This window comes from Ananas comosus, unplaced genomic scaffold, assembly GCF_001540865.1.
Source record: "Ananas comosus cultivar F153 unplaced genomic scaffold, ASM154086v1, whole genome shotgun sequence".
Classification (NCBI taxonomy): Eukaryota; Viridiplantae; Streptophyta; class Magnoliopsida; order Poales; family Bromeliaceae; genus Ananas; species Ananas comosus.
In genome coordinates this window covers 4307-32035 of record NW_017890858.1, presented here as the reverse complement: position 1 = coordinate 32035, position 27729 = coordinate 4307, and the positions used below count along the sequence as shown (strand labels likewise).

The window sequence follows — 27729 nt, the reverse complement described above, 5'->3', positions numbered from 1 at the left end:
TGTAATAATTAAGGCCATGTAAAGGAATGTGTTTTGCGCAGCGTCAACGTTTTTCAAATTAAATTTTGGCATAAGTACTTATTTTTTATCTGTGTAATGATATTATGAGATTAGTTCTCCTCATATGAATATTTTTCAAGAAAAGATATGTTCTTCAAAATGGATGAGTTCCAACTTTTGGATAAGTTTCAAAATTAATAGAAAATTAATAAGATTGTGATATTTTGAACCGACATTGGGTGATGATCACGAGCATAGCAAAGTTTTCGATCCCGTTGTGTCGAGGATAATATTCCAATCTTGTTAATTTTTTTTCGGAATATGTGCCTAATGTCCAAACCTATTTTTGAATATAGTGAAATGACTTCCAAGAATATCATAGCTGATCTCACCAGGGGTGATAAGCTAGATGGAAAGAATTATGATATTTGGCATAGGAAAATGCAATACCTGCTTAATGAACAAGGGGTTCTTGAAACCCCTTCTGTCAAAAGAGTCATGCCTGCCGAAGGCACAGCTTCTGAGCATGAAAAAGAGATCTATAACAAATGGATCAAGGAGGATCGAACTGCTCGGTACACTATGTTGTGTGCCATGCAAGACGACCTCATTGGACAGTTTGAGATCTTTGAAACTGCCAAGGACATGTGGGACAATTTGAAGATTACTTCTGGTCAAACTTCATTTACGAGGCTATGTGCCTTAAATCTCAAGTTTCTATAGTATATTAAAGATCCGAAGCATTCAATGGCTGAGCACCTTCGTGTGATGAGCACCATGATTCGGGACCTTAAGACTGCTAGAAACGAGATCACTGATGAGCAACAAGTTCTAGCAGTGATTCGTTCACTGCCTGATACTGAATGGTCCCAGATGAAGCTCCTGATAACGCACAGCGAGAACATTAAAACGTTTAATGACATCTCGCGCTATCTCGAGCTCGAGGCAGAGCGTTTAGAAGTGAACCATTCTGTCACTCTTGTTGTACACTCCGAGAAGCGCAGTGGGATTACACCCAAGCGGAAAAAGCATCGAAACAATGGAGCGCAGAAGAAATGGAATCAAGCTCCTCAGGGTGGAGTTGGAAATTGTCGCAGAGGCAAGCGCGCTGGCAATAAGGATGCTACAAAGCTAAAATGCTACAATTGCAAGAAGAAGGGTCATTTCGCTCGGAATTGTCCTGAGTCGAAAAAGGTAACCCTACCACTCAACTCACACTGTTTTGTTTGCTCTCATGCTTTGGTAGCTCATTCTCTTCCTGATTGGATTGTGGATACAGGAGCAAACAAATACGTAGTTTGTGACCGAGTAGGGTTTTTAGATTATCATCGAGTACCGTTTGGCACACAGTTTGTCACCCTTGGGAATGGCATAAAGGAAGAAGTCCTAGGAGTCGGTTCGTACCAACTCAAGTTGCGTGGAGGCCGCACTTTATTTCTTCAGGACGTCGAAATTCGATGTAATCTATGTTCAGTTTTAGCTTTGTTGCATCTAGGATATTCATTTCATTTTGACAGAAACCGCCTTGATATTTCCTTTCATGGTACTTTATTTGGATATGGTACATTAGTTGATGGTTTCTTTAAATTAGATTTAGAGGATAATTCGTTTGCATTTGCTTCTTCTTCTTCTTCTTCATCTATTCTCTGTGATGAATCCGTTAAATGACATGCCAGATTGGGCCACATAGGTCAAAAAGAATAAATAGACTGGCTCGAGAAGGCCTTTTGGGGTCTCTCGCCAAAGTAGACCTATCTGTGTGCGAGCCTTGTCTGGCTGGGAAGGCATGTAGAAAGCCTTTTGGTAAGGCTACTCGTGCCTCTCATCCTTTAGAGCTAATCCACTCAGATATTTGTGGGCCAATGAATATGAGGGCCCGGTATGGTGCTTGCTTTTTTCTCACATTCATTGATGATTATTCCCGTTATGGATATGTGTATTTACTTTCTCGCCGATCTGAAGCTTTAGATTGCTTCAAGCGCTTCGTTGCAGAGGCTGAGAATCAAATAGAAAGAAGTGTAAAGGTGCTTCGCACTGACCGAGGTCGTGAGTACTTGTCTGATCAGTTCAAGACTTATTGTGAGCAAAAGGGTATTAGTAAACAGCTCACTATTCCTGGTACTCCGCAACAAAATGGTATTGCAGAGCGAAGGAATCGTACCCTATTAAACATGGTTAGGTCGATGATGGCGCAAGCGCAACTTTCCATAAATTTTTGGGGAGATGCTATTTTGACTACAGCCTACATCCTTAATCGAGTCCCTAGCAAATCAGTGCCTACTACCCCATATGAGTTGTGGAGCGGTGGAAAGCCAAGTTTACACTACTTACGCCCTTGGGGTTCGGCTGGATATGTTCACAGCCTCTCACATAAATTCGAAAAATTCGGCCCTAGAGCGAGCAAGCATGTGTTCATCAGATACCCTGAAAATTCGAAGGGCTATGTGATGTATGGTGAACACCTAGATAGTGGTATGACCGAGATTGAGTCTCGTGATGTGGAAGGGGATTTTCCAAGCATTGGTGAAATACGAAGAGCCGTCGGATTATATGAGTTACAGGACGACGCTAAACCCATCTGCTATTGAGGATGATCGATCACTTCCCAAAGTTGCTAAAGGAAGTGGTAGCTATTCTCCGGCTAGTGGGAGTGCTTCCTTGAATGAGAGCATACCTTTGGAAGTCGGCAGTTCAGACCCTCCATTACGTAGAAGTGAACGTGGACATATTCCCCGTCGACATTTTGAGATCGAAGGGGATATTTTCATGTGCACTCCGCTCGATGATGATGAACCTGCTTCTTATAAAGAAGCACTACAGACGTCAGCTTGCAGTGAATGGATGGCTGCTATGAAAGATGAGATGGACTCCATGAGCAAGAACTAAATATGGGAATTGGTTGACCTTCGGCCTGGGCGCAAATCTATTGGAAATAAATGGGTTTTAAAAATTATGCGCAAGGTAGATAGATCAATCGATAAATATAAGGCTCGGCTCGTGGCTAAAGGCTATACTCAGAGGCAAGGGGTGGATTACAACGAGACGTTTGCTCCCGTTGTGCGATTTGCCTCTATTCGTTTGATTCTAGCCTTAGTGGCACACCTAGATTTGGAATTGTTCCAAATGGACGTCAAGACAGCTTTTCTCAATGGAGAATTGGCGGATGAGATCTATATGGATCAACCTGAGGGTTTTGTACTCAAAGGTCAAGAAGACAAAGTTTGTTGTCTTAAAAGATCCATTTACGGTCTCAAGCAGTCATCGAGACAGTGATATTTCAGGTTTCATGAAGTCATCATCTCTATCGGTATGTCAATGATAGAGGAGGACCACTGTGTATATGTCAAGAAGACAGAGAATGGGATTTTGTTTCTCTCTCTATACGTCGACGATATACTATTAGTTGGAAATGACATGGAGTTAATCAATACCACTAAGGAGTGGTTGTCTCTCAATTTTGAAATAAAAGACATGGGTGAGGCGAGCTATGTGCTTAGAGTGAAGGTCATCCGTGATCGCTCTAGAAAGCTTCTTGGTTTGTCTCAAGAAATTTATATTAAAAAGATTCTAGAGCATTTTAGGATGCATCAGTGTAAACCCGTTGACACTCCAGTGGAGAAGAATCACACTCTGAGTCTTGATCAGTGCCTTAAAACGAATAAAAAAATAGAGCAAATGAGTAGGGTTCCTTATGTGAGTGCAATTGGCAGCTTGATGTACACTATGATGTGTACTCAACCTGATATTTGTTTCGCTGTTGGTTTGGTAAGTCGTTACCAGAGCAACCCAGGACCCATTCATTGGCAAGCGGTCAAGAGAATCCTTCGATATTTAAAAGGAACCAGTGATCTCGTTCTCTGCTTCCAAACTGGGGACTTGAGATTGAAAGGATATAGTGATGCTGATTGGGGTGGTGATAGAGATGAGCGCAAGTCCACTTCAGACTATGTGTTTATGCTTGGAGGGGGTGCAATTTCCTGGTGCAGTAAGAAGCAGAGCTGTTTTGCCTTGTCAACCATGGAAGCGGAGTACGTTGCTTGTTCAGCGGCCGTTCAGGAGGCTGTTTGGCTGAGAAGATTTCTCCAGCACCTCGACATCGTGACTCGAGCAAATGAACCAGTCGAGATATTCTCTGACAGCATGGCTGCCCTGGAGTATGTGAAAGATCCCAAGTATCATGGCAGGACCAAGCATATAGACATCCGTCTACATTCGAGACATGATTAGGCTAGGCGAGGTCATTCTCAGACATATCTCCACCACTAGGATGGTGGCTGATCCGTTGACCAAGCCGATAGCTAGGGATATGTTCCAGACCCACGTTAGGAGTTTGGGTCTCCGTAGGTTTTGATATATGGACATTATTTTTGTATCTTATGCTTTATTAATGAAAATATATTTTTCTCCTTTTAATGTGATTGCGTAATTGATACTAGTAGGCACGTATTCGATAAGTCACCAGGCTCAGATCAGCCCACTCACACGGGTGATCGCCCTGGCACCTAGGTGGTGAGCAGGATGAGACTAGATAATCATATTAAACTTGAGTAGTTGTAATATGATTACTTTGTTCATATATGTTATGAATGAAGTGTTGATATAATTTAAAGTCGCCTTAATTAGTTTAAGATGAGACTCTAAAGAGTTGGATATGAAAGTTTTGGTGAAATTTCATATCGAGCTTGTATAGTAGCCGAACCTAAATACTCAGGTTAGAGAGATGACTTGAGTTGTGGTGGTTAGATACCTTAGTGGTACCTAGACCAAGGTTCGTATGGCGTTTTTTCAGAGCGTGACATGTCCCATTGAGTGGGAGCTCCGCCATAGCATACATATCATACTGTATGTGCTTGTCGACCAGTTAGTAGAGTGACATAAGTTCTTCCCTCCATGTCACTGTGTGAGCACTAACCCTTTTGTGCCCTCGACTTAGAACTACGTTATGAAGTGGAGGTCCAAAGTAACTAACTTAGCATGTATCTCAGGGTCATGAGAAAATACGATCTCGCGGAGCATGTCTAGTAAAGTGCTTGGACCAATACGGATTAACGTGAGGGGCTGAGGAAGATGTTTCGATAACACACCACGTAAGTCTTGTGACTCATTGCCCGGGCGGTTATCTCGGTTGTGTTACTTGAGATAATCATGAGTACGAGAAATAACGGTGGGGTCGAGCCCTGTTATTATAGGAGAGGGACTTTGTGATGCTTGATCCGGTGTGTGTTGAAACGTCTAGGGCATAGACGAATTAAGTCAGTGATGGCCTATGTTAGTTGGGACTTAATATAGCACTCCTGCATGTGTTTCTTTCGTCAGGTCGCACGCTCCATTACCCGTATGAAGAGATGAATGAATAAGAGAGAATTGGCCAATGTGGCCAAGTGGGAGATTGTAGCCATGTGGTGTGTCCACATTGGCGGGTTTTAATTTAACCCGATCCACTTAAGATGTGGATTGGAATTTATCCTAATAAGTTTAGGATAAGAATAAATCATATATTTCTTATTAGTTAAAAAACGTATCTACTAGTGAATATCTATTATATGTTAATAGATATCCTGATCCTTATCCTAATCTATATGAGATTCAGGATATTTAGGGATTTCGTTATTCTATATATACGCCCATTTTTCTCTCCGGAAAAAGAGACGATCGAATACGATCAAATTCGTAAGAACCCACGAAATATCTTCCTTATTCTCTCTCTCTTCTTCTTCTCTAGGATTTCCACCTACGTTCCCGGGGTTTTGGAGTGTGGACATAAAAGAGGACTCTGGTAGCCCTCTTCGATTGGCATCCGTCGCATCAGATCTGCATCCGATCCGTGGCGTAAGGCGTACGCGTGGGAGAAGGCGAGAAACGTGGGAGATCCAGAAGCATCGAGACAAGGACGATCCAAGAAGGCTTGTAAAACAAGCAATCCGATCCGATTCGGGTTCCCGGATACGTTGGCTATCCGGTTTGTAAGTTTCCGCTGCCCTATTATTTCCAACACTGGCTAAGTTTATTTCTAAATGAAATAAATGAAGCGGGTAGCGTGCTACCTATCTCTAAAAAAAAAAACATATTTTCTACACTATGCAACGATGTATGTGCTGATTACATTCAGGATGAGTTAAACCCTCGAATGAAAAGACAGAAAATGCTTTCTCCATAGGAAAACCGATAATTCTGCCCGCAACCACATCATTCCAATCTTCTAGTGCACAGTAATGATTACATGAACACTTTGCATATGCCTTTTGACTTAATTATACTTGCTCTCAAGCTGATAGTTAATACTCGTGAGACCCGAGATAGTCCTATATATGAGATATAATAGGGCTAAACTCTTAACCCGACTTAAGCATTTTGGGTGATGGCAAGGCCCAAGAGGTTAAGAGAGTTAAGCGTGCTAGGACGGGAGTAGTCCTAGGATGGGTGACCCCCTGGGAAGCTGGGGCGTCACGTTGTATCATATCCAATTACCACCGGAAGTGTGAGATGGAGTCTCTGGCTTATTGCAGGGTCTGGTGACGGAGCTAGCTTAGATAAGTCTCACATCTGCTTGGGCGTACTGTGTGAGTCTGAGGTGACGAGACGTCAGCGGCTATAAGGAGGGGAGATTGTGAAACCCAGCATAGTCCTTATATAAGATATAATAGGGCTAAACTCTTAACCCGGCTTAAGCATTTTCGGTGATGGCAAGGCCCAAGAGGTTAAGAGAGTTAAGCGTGCTATGACGGGAGTAGTCCTAGGATGGGTGACCCTTGGGAAGTTGGGGCGTCACAATACTACCTTATATTTTTTTTTAAACTTCAGCTGTGGGACCAGGGAGGTGTGCGATGAACAATGGAGGTTGTTGGTCAGAAACCAAAGATGGACCAACGTTCTCTGCTTGGTCGATATTGTAATCTAGTCTTTCTATTTCAGATAACTCATTTTTTTTACTTATCCATGTTATGTTTCTTGAAAATTATTTTAATGTGATTCACCTTTTTGTCATACGAGGGATGCTGTCACGCCCCGGGACCGGCAGAGGCCCTCCCGGTAGCGTGCCCAGACCCGCCATATGTCAACACATATAAGGCGTCTAGGTCAACAGCGAAAATAAAAGCAAGAAATGATCCATAACTAGAGATATCAGAGCAGGTACGATTCTATCATCTATAACCAGAGTAAAGGAAACATAACCAAAACAGTAAAAGTAAGATATAAGGTAGTACAATATCCGACTCTAGTACAAAAATGGTGGTCTCTATACAAATGCAGGTACAACTCTCGACCTCTCACAAAATAAAACAATAAGAGGTAGACCACCTATCGAATCGTCCTCGAAGGAAGCTAGCTCGAAGCAACGCCCTTCCCGCGGTCCCTAGCCTCTCCCGGCGTGGAAGGCTCTGAAAGAAAACATAAAACAGAGGGCGTGAGAACTATAATTTATAGTTCCGAGTGGGTAATTACTGACCTCAGCTCAATGCACCACTAGGCCCCAAGAGAAAAGGGTAAGTAACGGCAATAATAATAAACAATAAAGAGCGAGTAGGAGAACTGCTGAAAGAAAGCATAAAAGAAATGCTATAGTACTAAATTTCAAGTAAATATGATGTCATGGTGATGTACATGTCACGCCCCGGGACCCAGCGGAAGCCCGCTCGGCGCGTGCCCAGACCCGCCATATGTCTACAACATATAAGGCGTCTAAAACAACAATAATAAAAGCAATAATACCAGACATCTAGTAGTATCAGAGCATAATAAAAGTCTAAATGCTACAACCGAGGATGAGGATAAACTGTAAATCCACTAAATAAGACATAAAGTAAATACAATAGGAAATCCCAAATACAAGTGCTATAGGTAGATACACAGGTGGTCTCTATACATGGATACAAAAACTCTCACTCTCTCAACTACAAAAGAAAGAGTAAACCACCTAGGCAAGTACCGCTCCTCGCTAGCTAGCTACGCGATCCCCTTGCCGCGATCCCGTGCCTCCGCCGGTGCAGAAGGCTCTGAAAAGGAAACCATAAAACAGGGGGGTGAGAACTATCAAAAATAGTTCCCAGTGGGCAATTACTGACTTCAGTGAATGCACCACAAGGCCCAAAGCTACAAAAGAGGTTAGTGACTATAAATGTAGAAAAGCGAAAGGTAAGTAAAATGTAACTTACTACAACATGATATCTCTACTTAGCATAAATAGCATAAGTATGAAGCAACTATGCATGAAGTAAAAGTCTCCAACTATCATAATGTTCACAATGCGAAATAGTAAAGTTCCGTTGTTTACTATTCTAGTCAATGTCCAAATAATACTCTAAGTCATCATCTGTCCACATGTCATGATGAATACTCAAGTCAAATCTGAAGAGACCCACCCGAAGGCTGTCTATGGCCCTGAGACCCACCCGTAGGCTGTCTGGCCGGTGCCGAGCCTAATGGCCCCGTGGTAGTCATCATCCCCACCCTAGGAATGAGCCTGGCCCACGGCAATCCACTTCGGCGCCCAATCCCGCACGGCGAATATGTATCGCGATGGCCATCTCCGGAGTGCCGGCTTGTAGGGAGCGACCCTCACAAGCATGTGCGAATGAGCACAATGGCAAGTAATCAAACGATCAGTCGCAAGTACCAAATCCTCATGTTCAGTAACATGGTATATAGCAAATGTCCTCGTGGCCAAGTCACTATTTCATCATATCTCAAATATGGAATATAGTTGTTGTCAATGTGGCCTATTATCAAGTCTCTATGTTGCAGTTTAATAATTCTCTAGTCCAAGTGCCTCTTTATGACACTATGGCTCATTTTGTCCCAACATGGATACTAAGTTCAAGAACTTATAATTTCTAGTCAAAATCGAAGCATGAAACTTTATTTCCTATCATCTCATAGAATATTCGTCGCATGCATATTAACAAAGCACATTTGTCTCTCTACTATATAGAGTAACTTTCTTGATGCATAACATATGAGTTCCAAGCATTCAAAATTCCCATAAATGCTACTAAACATGAATATGCCTGAATTTGAAGAGAATGAAAGCATTTAACCACTTAGGAGGAATTTCCTCCAATTTCAAGGAAGCCAAACCCACCGTCGTCAACGAAGGCTCTCGTTTGTCACGACGAAGGCGTCCACCACACTCCTAGTACCCTAGAGGTATAGAAACATGTGTCATCTAGTAGAAACGAACGACGCTAAATTTAATCTTTAAGCATATAGGGCTAGGGTAGACGAAAACTCACCGATTGCGAAGGAAGCTCTCACAATCTCCAAATGGGAGCTAGAGTCCTTCCAATCTAACCTAAACAAAGGTTCTAAACCCATCAATTTGGTACAAAAGCCCTCAAAACGAAAATCCCCAAATTTAACCCTAAAATCCAAAATCTAGGATTTGATCTAGTAAAATCCAACAAAAACTAGATCTAGAGGAAAGGATCTAGTTACTAACCTCATAGAAGCTCCAAACTAGGGCCCAATCCAAATGGGGTTGAAGATTCTCCCTCCACAAAGCTCCAATCCCGAGCTCAAGGCTTCTCTCATGGAGGAAACCCAAAAAGAAGCAAAAAAAAGTAAGGAGGAGAAGATCAAAACCCACCAAAATCCATCAAAAATGGAAGAGAACTCAAGAAAGGGAGTTCTTACCTTGTCTCCTCAGGTTTAGGGCTCAAAGGAGCTCTCAAAGGGGCTGGGGTTGTTTATAAAGGGGTTGCAACAATTACAAAAACGCCCCCCACGAAACAGCCCAGATTCTGCATTGTGTACCGGTACACGGGAAAGTGTACCGGTACACCTCCTGCGAAACTGCCCAACCCGAGCTTCGGGTTGGCAGAAAATCTATTGTGTACCGGTACAACCATCAAGGCGTACCGGTACAAATTCTGTACCGGTACAACTATCAAGGCTGTACCGGTACACAGCCTGGCTGAGGCTAATCCGAGAGTACTCCAACAATCCAACCTTTTGGGATTTTGGTACAGGTTTAAACCCTCAATTCTCGGGATGCGAGCCATAGATCGGAACACTGTCTACGACCCTTCAGAAAGTCTGAGATGGCTCGACACACAGATCAAACACTCGAACCTCGCAATTTGCAAAGGTCCAGTGCGTCAAAGTACATCTATGTTATCATAAGATAATATGTCCAATGCATACTAATATGCCTCAACACAATAACAAGTAACCCTCACGATGCAATATGTCAGTGCTTAAGAAGTAAGCTCTATCAAAGCAACCCAGTATACTATATATATCCTAATGCTAGGTCATAAGCATGTTAAGTAATCCAACTACTAAGCCTATCTAGTAGTGATTATTCATTCTCAACACCGTGTCGATTTCCATTTCTAATTAAGGACCTACCAAAGGTAGTCCAGCTTGTGCTGCCTAAGTGCCTGTGGTAGCCCAACATCCCTACTCTTGGAATGTGTCTGTCCCACTCGACCCCGTAGGCTTCTCAATACCGCACGAGCAAACATAGGTCGCATAGGCTAACTCCGGAGTGCCGGCTTGTAGGGAGCGATCCTCACAAGCATGTGCGAATGAGCACAAATGACAAGCAAGCATAGTGAAGGCTTAAGTATCCAACCCTCATGTCTCAAACATTGCAAAAGCTACTAGTAACCCAACGGTCTAGGTCCGTGTCACAATGTGATAGCTCAACTCTCACTTGCTTAGTGCCTCTTTATCACACTTAAGCTTCACAACCAATCAAGCTCAATTCATGTTCTATATTTCAAATACGACATTATACCACGTTCATTATAGCCCGAGGCCCGATGCCTCTTTATGACATTGGCCCAAAATCTCAAATGGTCTAAATCCCAAAGCCTCACTAGGCTTCCAAAGTCCCTATTATCACAATTGGGCTTAAAGGTTAAATGTATAAAAGTAATGTTCATTTTCATCATAGGAATCAAGGTTCTAAGTTCCAACTAGAATGCTATGTCCCACATGCATGTATCCTACCACATAAGGGTCCAAAAATTTACTATACATAACATATGCATGTTAAGCATTTTAAAATTCATAATAAATATATCTAACATGATTATGCATGCTTTTTCAATTAACGATACTCAAATCTTCACAAATGAGATTTTCTCATTGTGTGGCTAGGTCAAACCCACCGAACCGTCGCGTCGTGCCTCGTTTCGCCGAACGAAGTTGTCTACGAGTCTCAAAATACCCTAAAAGTAATCAGCGAAGAGATACACAAGCGTTACGAGCAACTCTAGGCTCAAACATTAACAATCACAAGAAAAGGGCAAAAACTCACCCAGGGAGTAGAAATTCTCTCTCAAGCTCCGAAAGTAGGCTAGGATCCTTCCAATCTAACCCAAAGGAGGATTCTAATCCAAGAAATCTAGCCTCAAAAGCCCTAGATCAAAAAGCCCCAAAATCAACCCTAAAATCCCATTCTAGGGTTCCATCTACTAAATACCTTCAAATCAAGGTCTAGAGGTAGGAAATGAGCAACAAACCTCCTTAGAAGCTCCAATCCAAGCTCCAAGGGTGAAGGTCTCCTCCTTTGCAAGCTCCAAGTCCAAGCCTTCAAGTACTAAGGAAGATGAGAGGGTGAGGAAGATGCTCCAAGACCACTAGTTGCTCTCAATCTTCTTCTTTCTTCCTTCTTCTCCTTCTCCTTCTTCTTCTCCTTCTCTATCAAGGGTGTAGAGAGAGTTGAGAGGAGAGAAATGAGGAGAAGAGAGAGTGGATGGATCATATAGACCATCTATTGCAACAAAATCCAGCTAGGTCCCTCAAAAAATCTAAAATTGCATCAGCCCGGTCTGGGCAATTTTCGCCCAGAGGGACCGGTCTCTCCCCAGCAGGGACCGGTCTCTCGCTGCGAACCCGAAAAACCAACGTTCGGGAACCGGTCTCTCCTTGCGCGGGACCGGTCTCTCACTGCGAGGATGCGCTCGGGGACCGGTCTCGCCCGCGAGGGACCGGTTGCCTCAGGGCTGCCACAACACTACTCACTGGGGGACCGGTCTCTCCTTTCAGGGATCGGTCCCCGAGAGTGAAAACTCTCAGGACTCATCCAGAATTCAGGTTTTCGAACTTTTTGGATCGGAAAACATTCTACGACCCTCCACCAAGTGTGGAAAAGCTCGAAACACATCCAATCACTCGAACCTCACAATTTGCAAAGGTCCAGTGTGTTACAGATGCGGTGTTGAACGGATGCCAGTGTCCTTTTGGGTTCCAAGGCAATGACCACATATGAGAAGGTACTATTTGTCTATTTTTCTTGTAGTGAAAAATAAAATTGATTGGATTTAGAGAGTAAAGTGACCAAAATATTTGTATTAATGTTACAGACATTGATGAATGTAAGGAAACGCTTGCATGCTCCTATTCTGATTGCTGTTACAAGAATACATGGGCCGAGTATGATTGCAAGTGTAAGGGTAATCTTTTGTATCTAAAATCCGAAGACACTTGTATAGGTAAGGATTCAACATTAGGGTAAATAAATTGTTCTTTTAATTATTTTTGTACATTTCGTTTTCCTCAATAATTTATAGAGTAATATCTTGATTTATTACGTACAAAGCTCTGATAACTGTTTATGTTTCCAAATGTAGCAAAAATAGGTACATTCCACTCGACAATCATCACAATGACACCCAGCCTCTTCAACAAGATTCAGAAGCATAAACATAAACAAGTACATATTTTTGTTTCAGTTTGATGTTTTCCGTCTTGTAGAGGCCATTTTTATAAAAATCTTTATTTTTGAAAGTCAACTTTCTTTTTTCTTTTTAACTTTTTGTAATTTTTCATAGACTGAAAGGTCCTTATAAGAAATCTGTACATCATTCATCATTCATCACAATTTTTCTTTTTCTTTTTTTTTTCTTTTGCACGAACATACATTGTTGTAAATTTATAACAAGTACACGGAGTTTCTCCAAGATGGTGCCGCAGATTTTCAAAATTCTGAAACTATTTACAAAAATTATTTTCTTATTTCTCAAAAATGTTGTTGTAAGATGTCAATGAATTTGACATTGCGTATGTTAAAAATGAAAATTGAGACTTTGTCACTACCCAGTACTTAGTTTTATCTCTATAAACTTCGGTTTGTGGATATTCTTTAGTTATTGAAATTTATCAGAACTTTTTCAAAGAAATATAACTAGAATTGAAATAAAGAATGGGAGGAGAAGAGGAGTGGTTCGACTTCAATCGGATGAGGTTTGGGGACGGGTGGGGCGAACGGCAGAAGGAATGGGTATTGGGGATGGCAGAACGAATGGGTATTGGGGACGGGTAGGGCGGATGGCAGAGGGAATTAGGGACGGGCGGGGCGGACGGGCGAAGGAAATTAGGAAATAGAGGAAAATAGAAGATTGGGCGGATGGCAGAGGGAATTAGGGACGCGCGGGGCGGACGGGCGAAGGAAATTAGGAAATAGAGGAAAATAGAAGATTTATTAGGATTTGGATTTTGAAAAATAAATTGTCTATTGTATACCGGTGGATGAAGATTCAATAAATAAAAATTATTAAATATTTTATATATTATATAAATAAATAAATAAATAATATATATAATCTATTCGGGTTCGAGTTCGGGTTCGGGTTCGGGTTCGGGTTTGTGCTCTGATTCGGATTCGGGTTGGGTAAATACAAAATCTATATCCATATTCATATTTGTCGGAGTTTTATTTTCTAATAATACCCACAATCGAATACATATTCGTTTAGCTCGAATAACTGAATCCATACCCGAATTAAAAAAAAAAAAAAAAAAAACTTTGAGGTATGCATACCCATTGACATCCCTATTGTCGCCCACCCGAATAAAGAAAAAAAAAAAAAACTTTCGCTCAAAATTTTTTTGCCCTAGCGTTCTTTCCCCTCGGCCCTGCCTCCGCCACCATCCCTTCCCCTTCCGGCCGCTCGCCGATCGCCATCAGAAACCCTCGCAGGGCCACACGCCTCCCGAGTCTAGACATCGAAGATTGGGTTCTTCAGAACCATCCTGTAAAGAACCATCCTCGCCCCGCGAGCCCGAGCATTGGAAATTCGGAACCACTCCGGCCGCGCACCACTCGCCGGTCGCCATCGGAATCCTCCGCTCGGCCGAGCATCGGAAGTTCGAAACCACCCCGGCCGCGCACCGCTCGGCCGAGCGCTGCTCACCATCGGAAGTTTGGAACCACCCCGGCCGCGCGCCGCTCGCCATCGGAACCCCCCACGTGGCCGCGCACGCAATCTGGTTTCGAGTTCCGCCGCCGCACGCCCACTTCATCTGGTACAAAACTACAAATTCATATTCTCCATGAGACCATGACTATGAGTGAAGTTAATATTTGCTATTATCTGTATGTGAAGTGCTGAATTCATTTTTTTTTTCTTCCTATTTCGTAGCTCTTTATTTTTATATTCTTAAAAATTATGAGTACGAGTATTTATGCTAATAGTATAAATTTAGAGGAAAAAATTTTAATTTAATAGCCGAATTTTTGATCCTTGGTGAACGTATAATATCCGTATAAATCACATATCCGAATAATCGGCGAATCCGTTTATTATCCGCATTTTCCAACGAATTTAAAATTTAGGATGCGAATTTTATCCGTATTATACCCGTACCGAATTTTTGCCGAATCCGAATTAACTAACTAAGTCTTAAACTAATAGGGCATGCTTGGGAATAAAATTGTACTAGATTGGATTCATAATAATTCCAAGTTCAAATTAATCCGATGTTTGAACATGCACGGATTAAATTAGCAAATTTATTGGTAATTTTATAAAAGTTCAATAACTTCAACCATTTTTTGGCAAACAAAATCTATCTAATCAAGAATTAAAAACTACTAGAATCATTATATTTGATAAAACTTTTAACCTAACTCAATATAAAAATTTAAAACCAGAAAATTAAAAGGTGAGGAGTCCAATTAAAAAAAAGGACCTATTCCAAAACGAGCTATAGTGGGAGCGTCTCTACACATTTTCACCAAAACCTGAAATGTAAGGAGGCATTTCATAATGGCCCATAGTTGAGGGACACGTCATACATTTTTACCTTTGAAGCACCACCGCCCTACCCTACCCACACAAAATCCCACACTTGCAAGGGAATCAAAAGAGGCAAAATTAAAGAAGAGGAAGAGGAGCTTTATTATTCCAACCAAATTAATGAAATCACTCACAAATTTGGATTTTGGTGTGGGAGTTGAGTAAATCTCTACATGGGCTTAGAGCATTTTTTTTTTTGTGGAATTGTTATTTTCCGATGAATTTGTATGGATTTAGTACCATTTCATTTTCACCAACTTGAAACAAAATTTAATGCTGTAAATTCAATATATTTCTTCAATAATATTCGATTCTTGTGTTTGAGGAATTGTATATATATGTTCCCTTTTTAGAATAAATTGTAGAATTGGGTGAAACTTGTATTAGTTTGAGAAACCATGTCAGAAATTTCACATTTTGTAAACAATGATCAAGTTGGTTCTTTCAATCTAATGCTAGTGCACGCAAAAGATGATTTCAAGCTGAGGCCAGGTTAATTCCTAAACCTAGTTCTTTGCGTGTCGGAACAAATGGTGTTGCAGCTTCTAAGCAGCAAAAACCATGATTATGTTGGTGTGTGGCCTACAGTTGAGGGCCTTAGATACGGCGGTTGCGCATGCGGTTCCACGCACAACCACTAAAAGACCTACATGATGAACATATAACCTTTTAATCATTGAAATCTCACTGCGCCATGTTTATAACTTCTCCGGCTCGAATAAGCGTTCGAGCACCTCTAGTCCATAGTTACATTGAATGATTGATACAGTTTAGAGTTTGAGGTAGGGGATTTCTCAACTTTAATTTGTTCGCTGCGCCTTCAAAGGCAATGTTAGTTTAATGGGAAGTGTTAATTTGCTTGATCTTTTCCAACGGTCTTACGTTTGGCACGTAGTAAGAAGAGGTAGAATGATGATTTATATAAGGTTTTTGATCCAACAAAACACTAATTTACTTCAGCAGAGCAGAGCAAGCCAAACTTATGTTTCCGACATTTTATATTCTTGTAGTTGGATGTTGGCGACCTTATCAGTCATGAAAGCATTACCGAGCTGATTTTTTTTCAAGATAGTTTGAGTACCGTAGAAGTAAATCAGCTTGATTCTTACCTTTTTTTTGTTGTTGTTGTTGTTGTTGTTGTTGTTGGTGTTGCTTGCAATTTTCACTTGCTCTTAGATATACTGGATGTTGAACATTTGAGTAGGAAAAAAATATAGGCATGTATAGTAAAGAACTGAGTCGAAGGGTTTTCATTTCAATCTTTAGAAGCCTCGCCTCATAAACAAATTGTCTTCTAGTATACATTTAGAACCTCATGATTGTAGACATTTTTTTGGTTTAGCTACATTGTTATATGCTTTTGATGCTATATAAAAGGACCGAGTAATGCTATTTTCATAGGCGTACTTATGGCCGATCGCAAATTTGTTGATGAAGACAAGCTGATATTAAGAGGATTGCAGTTCCACGGATTTCATGGAGTGAAGCCAGAGGAAAAAAAGCTTGGTCAGAAGTTTGTCGTGGATGTCGATGCCTGGTTAGACTTGAGCACTGCTGGTAAAACTGATGATCTATCTGATACTGTTAGCTACACTGACATTTATAGGTAATTCCTTTCCTGAAATATGTTATTTAATATTTTTCTTTTCTTTCTGTCTTATTGTTTGGTTTTGTGTGTAATGTGATCTGTTTGCTCTTCAGATTGTCTGAGTTCTCAACAATTTACTTTTGTTACACTTGAAACTGTTGTATTTGTCTAATTTTGTTATATGCCTCTAATTTATGTTGTTAGCAAATTACTTTATAGATATCAAAAACTGGATTGTCATCAACAATGTACAAATGATTAACTGGATTCTGCTTTTTGTAGCTCTTTTTTTTTCTCTTGTATTTGACATCCATTTTTGTTTACTTGACAAAGTTGTTCTCTTTTTCCTCTTACTCAGTCTGATATTTTTAAATGACATAATTTGATCTATAATGTGATAAAAATGACATTTATTTTTTTACAAAAATTGAAACTTCATATTTGAACAGAAGAAAGAAGCAAAGATAAAGTTCAAACTAGTAATAATGCAGCTGTTATTCTTTCGTTCTTTACCCAAATTGCATCATTCGCTTAGGTTTCTCAATCTTTGAATATGTGTTGTGCAGGATAGTTAGAGAAGTAGTGGAGGGTCCATCGCAGAATCTTCTGGAATCTGTGGCTCATCTTATTGTGAATACCACTCTCCTCAAATTCCCTCAGATCTCTGCTGTTCGTGTGAAGGTCGGAAAACCGCATGTTGCTGTCCATGGTGTTATCGATCACTTAGGTGTTGAGATACTTCGATACAAAAAACACGAGAAAATCGAGTCAACGTGAGATTTTATATTGAGCATGGTATTGTACTAAAGTAAACCGAAGTTAATTTTATGCATCTTGTTTTGCAATGTTTGTTGTCGAGAGGAAGTCGTTATTCCCTTTGTTAATTTTTGGTGATAAATCTGCTAATATCTAATTGCTATGTTTCTGCTGCTCCTGTCTAATTGCACATTCTTAGCTCTTTTGTATTCTGAAATCTACTTGATTGTTATGTACTAATGTATTCCTCCCTTAACTTTTGCGCATGAACTTTATACCTTTTAATTGAATCTAATTTCTATTTTGGGAGGTGAAAATTGCTTCGTTTGGCCCCACTGAAGCTTCTACGAAAGTAATTTTTGAATAGTTTTCTGACTAATCGTTTGTTTTTTTTAATTTTATTTTTAAGTGGAGCAGTGAAAAGACGAGTTTTAAACTTCTGTTGCAATGAAAAGCTAAGCAGAGATTTTGTACTCGGAAAATAAAAGCTCCAATTTAATCCTTCTGATTTTAAAAAGTTGTTTAATAAATCTAAAAATAGCATTGAAAATCAAGTTAGACTCATCATAACCTTAATAATTGTTTCATTAAAATTATTCTAATACTTTCATATCATTACCACACCAGAATTTAGTTTCAATGTAAGAACTTTAAAATTTTAGCCAATAAGTTATTTCCAGTTTCCAACAAAGTGTATCTTGAATCTTTTGCTTATTTAGGTTTTTTATCACCTATTCAGATTTTCTATATATAAGTTATTTTAGAAGCCAAGCCAAATATGCACTTATATAGCCTTTTTGGCGAACTCATGGAAGTCGTGATCAGATTACTTTTCGATAACGAAGTAATAATAGCGTTCAAAAGCAAACCATAGACTTATTATGCTCCTGTTGAATATAATTTTACGTGTGAGACTAATAATAATGCCCAACACTTTGATTTAGATCTCTAATATTTAGATCTCTAATCTGGTTGAAAAAACCCTTTTTCGGTTTTTGATTTTGGGATACCCATGATGAACCACACGGGCGCCTCCGCCACTGGATTGAGCTCCGGATCGGGCGAGGGGGCGAATCCGAGGAGGAACTCGAAGAGTCCCAAGTGTAAATCTCTCGTCAAAATCGCTCCTTTTTTTGTTGTTCAATTGCTATTTTTCCGACTTAGGATTTGGTTTTTCGTAGTTATTATATTCGGCTAGTTGTGAATTTGCTATAATTGTAGGGTATTTTAGATCTTCAAATTGGTTGTTTTACGGTAGAACCAGTTGAATTTTTGATAAAAAATGTGCTTTGGAATTTCTGTTAGTACCATTAGACTCTTAAAGGTGTGATTTTGGGTTGTTGTGTTTCAGATTCCACATTCACACAGCAAGAGCTTCCGGCGTGTAAGCCGATTCTTACTCCCCAATGGGTATGTTGAGCTATCTCAATTTTCATGTGATTTTAGAACATGTTTTTTCAATATTTGTTGTAGATTAGGAGATTTAAATTAGGGTTAATTGACATGAAGATGATAATCTTATGTAGGTCATATCGGTATTCATTCTTGTCGGCGTCATCTTCGTTCCTATCGGCGTCGCTGCTTTGTTAGCTTCCAATAACGTAAGCTAGAATTTTCATGTTTCTTTTTATCTCGTTGTGGTAATAATAACAATATTTGTTGATATATCTTTTGGTTATTGTTTTTAATATACTTTGATAGGTTGTTGAAATTGTTGATCGATATGATGCCGCCTGTGTGCCGAATAACATGACCAATGATAAACTTTTTTACGTCCAAAATAAAGCGATCGACAAAACTTGCACAAGTACTCACGGTAATGATATTCTGCTTTTGCATCTCTCTTACGATAGTTCTTAAGGTAGACTTAGGTTTGTGTTTGTTTTTGGGGACAACGAGGCATATATCAAATTATCTTTCTTACCCTATGAAAATTCACTTATTAAAGTAGACATTTATATATTCTTTTATTTTGGGATAATGGGAGAGCCCAAAGAACAAAAAGAGTTATCCCATCTAAAGTTGTCCCTGAACCAAATTGCGCCTTGATTGCAATAATCATTAGTTATAATTTTATAATTACTCTCAATTACCTGGTTACTAGTTCAAAATATTTGTTTCTTTGCAGGTTCCAAAGGATATGAATCAGCCTATCAACTTGATAACCTCTACCAAAACCACAGGAGGTATACATCCTCCACCTTTTAAACTATTAGAACAAATATCAATTTTAACAGTTCGTAGGTGGTATTGTTATTGAACAGGTTATTGTGTTCTCCTCTTCTTTGAGTCGAATTTAGATCAAAACCTTTATATCAGTTAACAAGTTAAGTAATTTACAGAAGGTAAATATGTAGGGCATGGTGAAATGAATACCTGACCTTTGAAAAATATTCAAACTTTACTTGTTTGATTTAAATACCCATTTGTCAGAACTTAACAGTATTTTTAACTTTTCAAGCAGAAAATCCAATAACTTAAGCGGATTATTCTACTGCTTGGTGGAATATTGTATAGCTTTTTCGATGGTAACTGTTAAGTTCTAAAAGAACATGGCAAAATTTTTTCTAAGACAAAAAATTATGATTAAAGCATAGATGGTACAATTTAAACTTTTAAAGTCTGTGTAGCTATTTGAAGATGAGCTATATTTCAAGTAAGGTCTGTACATAACCTTGACATTTGGTGGATATACAAAATCTCCCTCATATGTTAGTGTGCTATTTTAAGTGGTAATCCAATTCAACTTCAGGTATGTGAAGAGCCAAAATGACCAACAATTGAGAGATTCCAGCAAGGCAAATGAGACGAACTATTGCGACCCAGAGGAAACCACCCCTGATGGTTCCCCAATTGTTCATTGTGGTCTTATAGCGTGCAGTTTGTTCAATGATACGTACAGCTTTACGCGTGGCAATACAAACTTGACAGTGAACAAGAAAGACATTTCGTGGAAGAGTGACAGGGACCACAAATTTGGAAAGGATGTCTTTCCCAAGAACTTCCAGAATGGAACTCTCATAGGCGGCGGAAAGCTTGATCCTAACAAATCTGTAAGTGTAAATAGAAATTTCTCTGGTAATCAGAAATCACTCTGATTTTTTATATTTATATCCCTCCAAATCAGCTATTCAAATATATCCATGCGAAATTTGAATTTTCTTAAGTTGCCATTGAAAGTATAGTTACTTACAAAAAAACCATTCGTTTAATCATGCAAATCATGGAAATGTATGTTTTGTATTGGAAGTTGTCTAAAAAAATGTTTTAAGTAAACAGATGTGCATGTAGACTGTAACTTCGAAGGGCATGTATAAACCCAGATTTTACAGGGATTTTTGTAGACTATTTTCAGGGATTGGAGTCAGTTTCCATTACTTGCCAGCATTGTTAATAAATCTACAGTTTACTTTTCTAATTACCTGTAGTCTTGCCTGCGACAATATACAATTTCAAGATTAGCCTGGACGTTCTTAAAGAACTCCTCTCCTTATGATATTTTAAGTATTCTTTGTGCTGCCATGAATAACATATTGCCAAAAATGATATTGATCTGAGGTATTTCTAATGTGAACAGCTGAGCGAACAGGAGGATCTTATTGTTTGGATGCGCACTGCAGTACTTCCAACATTCAGAAAGTTTTATGGGAGAATTGAGGTTGATCTAAAAGAGAACGACACCATAATGGCGACATTGGAGAACAATTACAAACGTACAGTTTCAATGGCAAGAAGAAGCTGGTGCTTTCGACCTCAAGCTGGCTTGGAGGAAAGAATGACTTACTCGGCATTGCATACCTCACTGTGGGTGGACTCTGCTTCTTTCTGGCGACATCATTTACTTTCGTATACTTGATAAAACCAAGGTGAGCAAATTATGGATTATATTATTGGCAACTTATTAGTCACAAGCTTAGGTAAAACTGAATTCTGGATTAGATGAGAAGCAGATTAAATTTACGAACTATTTTACTATTAAATTGCTAATAAGCAAGAGGTTAAAATACATAATGATACCTGAGCTGTAATGCATTTTGAAAGGTACCTGGACTATAACTTCTGATTTCAGTATATATTTTTTTCATTATTTCAATCTCCTACCTCTCCGTCTAGAATTTAACGGCACTTGTAACTTTTTGACGGAGTAACTTCTTAATGGAAACTGTCAAGTTTTGAACATATGCTGTTTCGCCAAGCGTCTTTTTTCGTCTTTCCTTATCCTGGTAGCAGTACCATTTATTTGGTTACTTTTTTGCTGTAACCTTGACAAATATGATAAGATACAAATCATATCATCTTCTCTTGACGCAGAAGAAACTCCATGAAAACCTGTCTTGCTTTTTCTCGTAATTTTTGGACAAATTTGCAATAAGTACTTCTGAAACCATGTTCACTGTTTTATTGCATTCACTGCTCTCAATAAGGATTTGCGAGCATTGTTTCTTTTATAACAATCGATCCTCGTTCATGTCCATTTTCCCCCCTCATTAATGGTGCTTGGGTTTCTTTGAAATAATGATGCGATGCGTCTATTTTGTCTGTTCCTTTTTTTGGTGTGTGTTATACTAAATTCGGTCAGTTCTTTCTTCATGCAATATAGTTGGTCTCTGAGACCAGCATTCTCATTTATTGCCTCTGTTGGCAGGAAACTCGGACTCGGAGATCCATCATACTTGTCGCGGAACAGAAATCCTTCCGGCCGGTGAATACTGGCTCTAGATATTCTGTATCATGATTTGCCGGCTCACCTTGCATATTAGAAATGTATCTTGTACTCATGAGGAGACATATTAACTAGATAATCGTATATATATGTTTGGGGGTGAGCTATATACTTGTGGTAGGCTCTTAGATTTTGTATGGAAACGAGTTTAAATTTTACATTAAAATTTAAAATTAAATCTAAATTTAAAATTTAGAATTTAAAATTTAAAGTTTAAAATTTAAAAATCGGCAATTCAAATTTTGAAATTTGAAATTTAAAAGTTGAGGTTTAAAAATTTAAAATTTAAAGTTTAAAATTTAAAAATCGGCAATTCAAATTTTGAAATTTGAAATTTAAAAGTTGAGGTTTAAAAATTTAAAATTTAAAGTTTAAAATTTAAAAATCGGCAATTCAAATTTTGAAATTTGAAATTTAAAAGTTGAGGTTTAAAAATTTAAAATTTAAAGTTTAAAATTTAAAAATCGGCAATTCAAATTTTGAAATTTGAAATTTAAAAGTTGAGGTTTAAAAATTTAAAATTTAAAGTTTAAAATTTAAAAATCGGCAATTCAAATTTTGAAATTTGAAATTTAAAAGTTGAGGTTTAAAAATTTAAAATTTAAAGTTTAAAATTTAAAAATCGGCAATTCAAATTTTGAAATTTGAAATTTAAAATTTTAAAATGATGTATTGAAAGGGTTTCAGGAGTTGGAGATGTAAACTTGTAATTTTATGTAACATGCAAGATTAGCCGCTTTTAGTAATCGAAGGTACACACTCCCTCTCTCGGTAATATTTTTGGTGTAATCTTACACTTTTTGTAATGCTACAATACCGAACAGACTATATATTGGATGAACCAAATGCAGTAATCCTGGCAGGAATGTCTGTAATCCTGCCAGGATAATCCGAACCAAATTGTAGTGTTCCAGAGTTTTGGATAGGATTGGCTACAGTATTAGTGACTGGTCGACATATCTGGAGAGTGTCGGACTGAGTCGGAGTCGTTTCTGTACGAAATGGATGTAGAAATGGACCTGACGCACTCAAATAAGCAAAACTGAAGTTTTGCCAGTTTCGGACGCTCAGAACCTGGTTTAGGTCGCCCAGAACTGAGTGCTGAAATTAACTGAAATTGGAAGTCAATTCGGATCCTATGTTCCGGGTGCCCAGAAGTGGATTCGAATGTTCACGTTGGGAATATCGATTGTGCTGACACATGTATGGTGGTAGGTGAGGCCCGCCGGACCACGTTATGGCACAGCAGACCGCAGGCGGAGGAACCGAAGTGGGAGCTTTGTGTAGCTTGGAGGATTCGGACGCACAGAACACGGTTTTGGGCGCCCGAAAGTGCCCGTTCCTGCAGGATAGCAGGTTAACAGCTCTTGTTCTTGAGGCTTATTTCACCCTTTCACCTCAGTATAAATAGCTGGTATTCGACTCCCGAGAAGCTTTTTCACCCCCCCTTTCACAGGGAAGTTCGAATTTGCACTTTAACCCTCAAATTACTCCAAATTCTACCATTTTCACTTTGAGGATTGCTGTTTTAGCAGAATTTCAACAGCGACCTTCTCTAGAGCTTCCCCAAAATGTAGCTCATATAAACTGTTGATGTTATCCAAAAAATAAATCTAACAAAAAATAGGCATAGGAATAACTCAAATGATGCTGCCCTTGCATGCAGGATACTTGTAACACATGCAATTGACAAGTAAATATCAGTATTTAATCCATTGAAACGGATGCAAAATTCATGATCTTACCTAATCACAGAAGTTTAAAATTAGCTTTAAGACCATGTTACACAAAAATCACTCTAAAAACAAAATACACTCAAAAATATATTTAATACTTGATGTGCCGCCACCAAGGTCTTGGATTGATTCAGGCACTTTGGATATATTGTTACATGAAATTAATAATACATCAACTTTCTATGAAGACAATATTATTATATTTAAAGCATTTCGTGCTGTTGTAGGTTATTTTTAGACATCATAGTAAATTGTAGTAGAATAACTTGTTCGGCATGTGATATATTTTGTGTGATTGAAAAAGTAAAATTTTGATTTTTATTCCTTGATAAAATAACACATTTTACCTAAAAGTAATTTATCTTATGTCTAAAAAATTAATCTGAAGGCTGAATATGATACTGAACTAGGCTAGTGTGCTTTCCAATGTATGGAGACTTTTCATGCTTCTAAGTTATTTTTTATGATGAAAATTTTAAATTGACGATTACTTCTATTAGATTTGATATAGAGTATTTGAAGTGTTTGAATAATAAATTTTATAGTTTTCTAATATCATTTAATAGTGATCGAAGGGATTCAAAGTTAACAATTTTAATGGTCGAGTAGAGCTATTTACAAGTTTAACGGTCTAAAAATATTCAAATAATATAAAATTTTGATAGAATATTCTTTATATACTATCTAAAATAAAATCAATTCGTTTGATTTAAAATTTTAGTGTTATATAATTATTTTTTATAATTTTTTTAAACTGTTGAATTTCAAGTACTTTAAATATTTTAAATAGTTTAGATTAAATCTAATAGAATCGATTGCCGAATCGAAAATTCTACCATATAAAATAACTTAAAACATAAGTCAGGCTCTATGATTGCTATTTAAATACGAACTAATTAATTAAGGCCAATTTGCATAAAAAAATTATTAGTTTTGAGATTTTGAAAAAATAGGCTGTCTTTTTGAATTTTGCAGATTCAGGCCGAATTGAATTTTGTAGATTCAGGAAGAATTTTTAGAAAACTGACCAAGATACCCTTATTTTCTTTTCTCTCACTTTTTTTTTTTTTTTTCCTCTATAGTTCTCTTTTTTTCTTTCTCTCCAAAGAGGGCGGTGGAAGCGGAGGCAGAGGCGGAGGTGGCCCGGCTCGCCTCTGTCCTGCTCGCTCTCACCCGCGCACCCTCCCTTAGCTTTCCTCGCCTCCAACCTTGTCGANTACTTTTTTGCTGTAACCTTGACAAATATGATAAGATACAAATCATATCATCTTCTCTTGACGCAGAAGAAACTCCATGAAAACCTGTCTTGCTTTTTCTCGTAATTTTTGGACAAATTTGCAATAAGTACTTCTGAAACCATGTTCACTGTTTTATTGCATTCACTGCTCTCAATAAGGATTTGCGAGCATTGTTTCTTTTATAACAATCGATCCTCGTTCATGTCCATTTTCCCCCCTCATTAATGGTGCTTGGGTTTCTTTGAAATAATGATGCGATGCGTCTATTTTGTCTGTTCCTTTTTTTGGTGTGTGTTATACTAAATTCGGTCAGTTCTTTCTTCATGCAATATAGTTGGTCTCTGAGACCAGCATTCTCATTTATTGCCTCTGTTGGCAGGAAACTCGGACTCGGAGATCCATCATACTTGTCGCGGAACAGAAATCCTTCCGGCCGGTGAATACTGGCTCTAGATATTCTGTATCATGATTTGCCGGCTCACCTTGCATATTAGAAATGTATCTTGTACTCATGAGGAGACATATTAACTAGATAATCGTATATATATGTTTGGGGGTGAGCTATATACTTGTGGTAGGCTCTTATAGATTTTGTATGGAAACGAGTTTAAATTTTACATTAAAATTTAAAATTTAAAATTTAAAATTTAAAATTTAAAATCTAAATTTAAAATTTAAAATTAAATCTAAATTTAAAATTTAGAATTTAAAACAAAAAGTTAAAATTTAAAATTTAAAATTTAAATATAAAATATAAAATTTGAGATTTAAATTTAAAATTTGAATTTAAAATTTTATATTTAAGATTTAAGATTTAAAATTTAAAACTATAAATTTAATTTTAAAATTTAAATTTAAATTTAAATCTAAAATTTAAAATTTGAAATTTGAAGTTTAAAAATTTACATTTTAAAATTCAAAATTTAAATTTGAAAATTAAAAATTAAAATTCAAAATTTAAAATTTAAAAATCGGCAATTCAAATTTTGAAATTTGAAATTTGAAGTTCAAAATTTTAATTTAAAATTCAATTTTAAAATTTTATTTTAAAATTTAAAATTTAAAATTAAAATTAAAATTAAAATTTTAAAATTTTAAACTTTAATTTAAGTATAATATATAAAATATACAATATAAAATTTAAAATTTAAATTTGAAATTTGAAATTTGAAATTTAAAAGTTGAGGTTTAAAAATTTAAAATTTAAAATTTGAAATTTAAAATTTTAAAAATTTAAATTTTAAATTTGAAAATTAAAATTTAAAATTTAAAGTTTAAAATTTAAAAGTTGACAATTCAAAATTTTAAATTAAAATTTTAAAATGATGTATTGAAAGGGTTTCGGGAGTTGGAGATGTAAACTTGTAATTTTATGTAACATGCAAGATTAGCCGCTTTTAGTAATCAAAGGTACACACTCTCTCTCGGTAATATTTTTGGTGTAATCTTACACTTTTTGTAATGCTACAATACCGAACAGACTATATATTGGATGAACCAAATGCAGTAATCTTGGCAGGAATGTCTGTAATCCTGCCAGGATAATCCGAACCAAATTGTAGTGTTTCAGAGTTTTGGATAGGATTGGCTACAGTATTAGTGACTGGTCGACACATCTGAAGAGTGTCGGACTGAGTCGGAGTCGTTTCTGCACGAAATGGATACAGAAATGGACTTGACGCACTCAAATAAGCAAAACTGGAGTTTTGCTAGTTTCGGGCGCTTAGAATCTGGTTTAGGTCGCCCAGAACTGAGTGCTGAAATTAACTGAAACTGAAAGTCAATTCGGATCCTATATTCCGGGTGCCCAGAAGTGGGTCCGAATGTTCACATTGGGAATATCGATTGTGCTGACACGTGTATGGTGCTAGGTGAGGTCCGCCGGATCACGTTATGGGCACAGCAGACCTCAGGTGGAGGAACTGAAGTGGGAGCTTTGTGTAGCCTGGAGGATTCGGACGCCCAGAACACGGTTTTGGGCCCCCGAAAGTGCCCGTTCCTGCAGGATAGCAGGTTAACCGCTCTTGTTCTTGAGGCTTATTTCACCCTTTCACCTCAGTATAAATAGCTGGTATTCGCCTCCTAAGAAGCTTTTTCACTCCCCCTTTCACAGGGAAGCTCGAATTTGCACTTTAACCTTCAAATTACTCTAAATTCCACCATTTTCACCTTAAGGATTGCTGTTTTAACAGAATTTCAACAGCGACCTTCTCTAGAGCTTCCCCAAAATGTAGCTTATATAAACTGTTGATGTTATCCAAAAAAATAAATCTAACAAAAAATAGGCATAGGAATAACTCAAATGATGCTACCCTTGCATGCAGGATACTTGTAACACATGCAATTGACAAGTAAATATCAGTATTTAATCCATTGAAACGGATGCAAAATTCATGATCTTACCTAATCACAGAAGTTTAAAATTAGCTTTAAGACCATGTTACACAAAAATCACTCTAAAAACAAAACACACTCAAAAATATATTTAATACTTGATGTGCCATCAACTGTCCGTAGAGCAAGTGGTAAAGAGTTTGGTGGTTGGTATCCGAGACCCGAGTTCGAATCCTAGTTGATTTACATTTTCAGCTAAGTTTATTTCTAAATGAAATAAACGAAGCGGGTAACGTGCTACCTATCTCTAAAATAAAAAAAAAAAAAA

General features: G+C 37.9%; 1 protein-coding gene and 1 pseudogene across 1 annotated transcript; both read left to right on the top strand.

The window, feature by feature from the left end:
- Nucleotides 1–13807: 13807 nt before the first annotated feature.
- LOC109704345 (dihydroneopterin aldolase 2-like) lies at nt 13808–17543 on the top strand. The gene is made up of 3 exons (XM_020225101.1): nt 13808–14253; nt 16428–16632; nt 17181–17543. The coding sequence occupies exons 2-3, from the start codon at nt 16436–16438 to the stop codon at nt 17389–17391; spliced, it is 408 nt and encodes a 135-aa protein (XP_020080690.1). The 5' UTR covers nt 13808–14253; nt 16428–16435; the 3' UTR covers nt 17392–17543.
- A 152-nt stretch (nt 17544–17695) lies between these two features.
- Nucleotides 17696–22202, top strand: LOC109704344 (annotated as a pseudogene).
- The last annotated feature ends 5527 nt before the right edge of the window (nt 22203–27729 follow it).

Bases quoted from the DNA above. Each gene is read 5' to 3' on its own strand.
- LOC109704345 (XM_020225101.1), top strand. From the start codon at position 16,436: ATGGCCGATCGCAAATTTGTTGATGAAGACAAGCTGATATTAAGAGGA. The intron at 16,633-17,180 runs GTAATTCCTTTC...TGTGTTGTGCAG, and splicing joins AGCTACACTGACATTTATAG to GATAGTTAGAGAAGTAGTGG.